The sequence below is a fragment of the Myotis brandtii genome, unplaced genomic scaffold (assembly GCF_000412655.1).
Source record: "Myotis brandtii unplaced genomic scaffold, ASM41265v1 scaffold97, whole genome shotgun sequence".
NCBI classification, from domain to species: domain Eukaryota; kingdom Metazoa; phylum Chordata; class Mammalia; order Chiroptera; family Vespertilionidae; genus Myotis; species Myotis brandtii.
Genome location: NW_005372020.1, coordinates 1,292,059 through 1,292,700, shown reverse-complemented (window position 1 = coordinate 1,292,700; position 642 = coordinate 1,292,059). Strand labels below are relative to the sequence as shown.

Genomic DNA, 642 nt, shown 5'->3' with positions numbered 1-642 from the left:
CTGGGGAGTGGGAGAGGGTCTGCTGGCACAGGGTCGGGGGCTGCGGGGGCCACAGCTGCAGGGAAGAAGTTCTCTCGACTGTCCTTGGGGTGCTTTGGGGTGGTGGGTGTGTCCCCTGAGGCCTGTGAGGGCGAAAGGGAGGTGAGGCAGGCAGGCTGGGCAGCCCCAGCCCACAATGTCCCGCACTCAGCCTCGCTCTGGCCCACGCTGCCGGCCCCCGAGGCCCCTGCCGGGACCCAGAGTCCCTCTCGGGGAGGACGCCCAGGCTGTGGCGGGGACTCAGAGGCGGCTCCTGGGCACGGGCTGGAGTGTCCGATGTGGGGGCTGCAGTGACGGGGCCAGTCCTTGGAGCGACGTCCCAGAGGCCCCTGTCGGAGGCTGAGGGACCTGGAGGGACACTCCCGCGCTCCAGGCTGTCCCCGCCCGGCCAGCAGGGACTGCCCGCAGCCCGGCTACAGGCCTGCAGTTCTCTACCCGCTGGGGGACGGGGACGGGGACGGCACAGCTCCTCAGGAGGGGACAGCCACAAGGGGGCCTGGTGCCCTGAGCCTCTCAGAGCAGAAGCGAGGACCCACCGCACTGAGTGGTGGGATCCCCGCTGAGGCTGTCAGCTCGGGTGAGCCTCCTGCCGGGCACCTTGTC

At 70.9% G+C, this 642-nt stretch overlaps 1 protein-coding gene across 1 annotated transcript in view; it reads right to left on the bottom strand.

The window, feature by feature from the left end:
• Nucleotides 1–642, bottom strand: part of CABIN1 (calcineurin binding protein 1) — an 89,686-nt gene that overhangs the window by 15,054 nt on the left and 73,990 nt on the right. Inside the window, 1 exon segment of the mRNA XM_014533352.1 lies at nt 4–122. Coding sequence (XP_014388838.1) covers nt 4–122 — 119 coding nt within the window.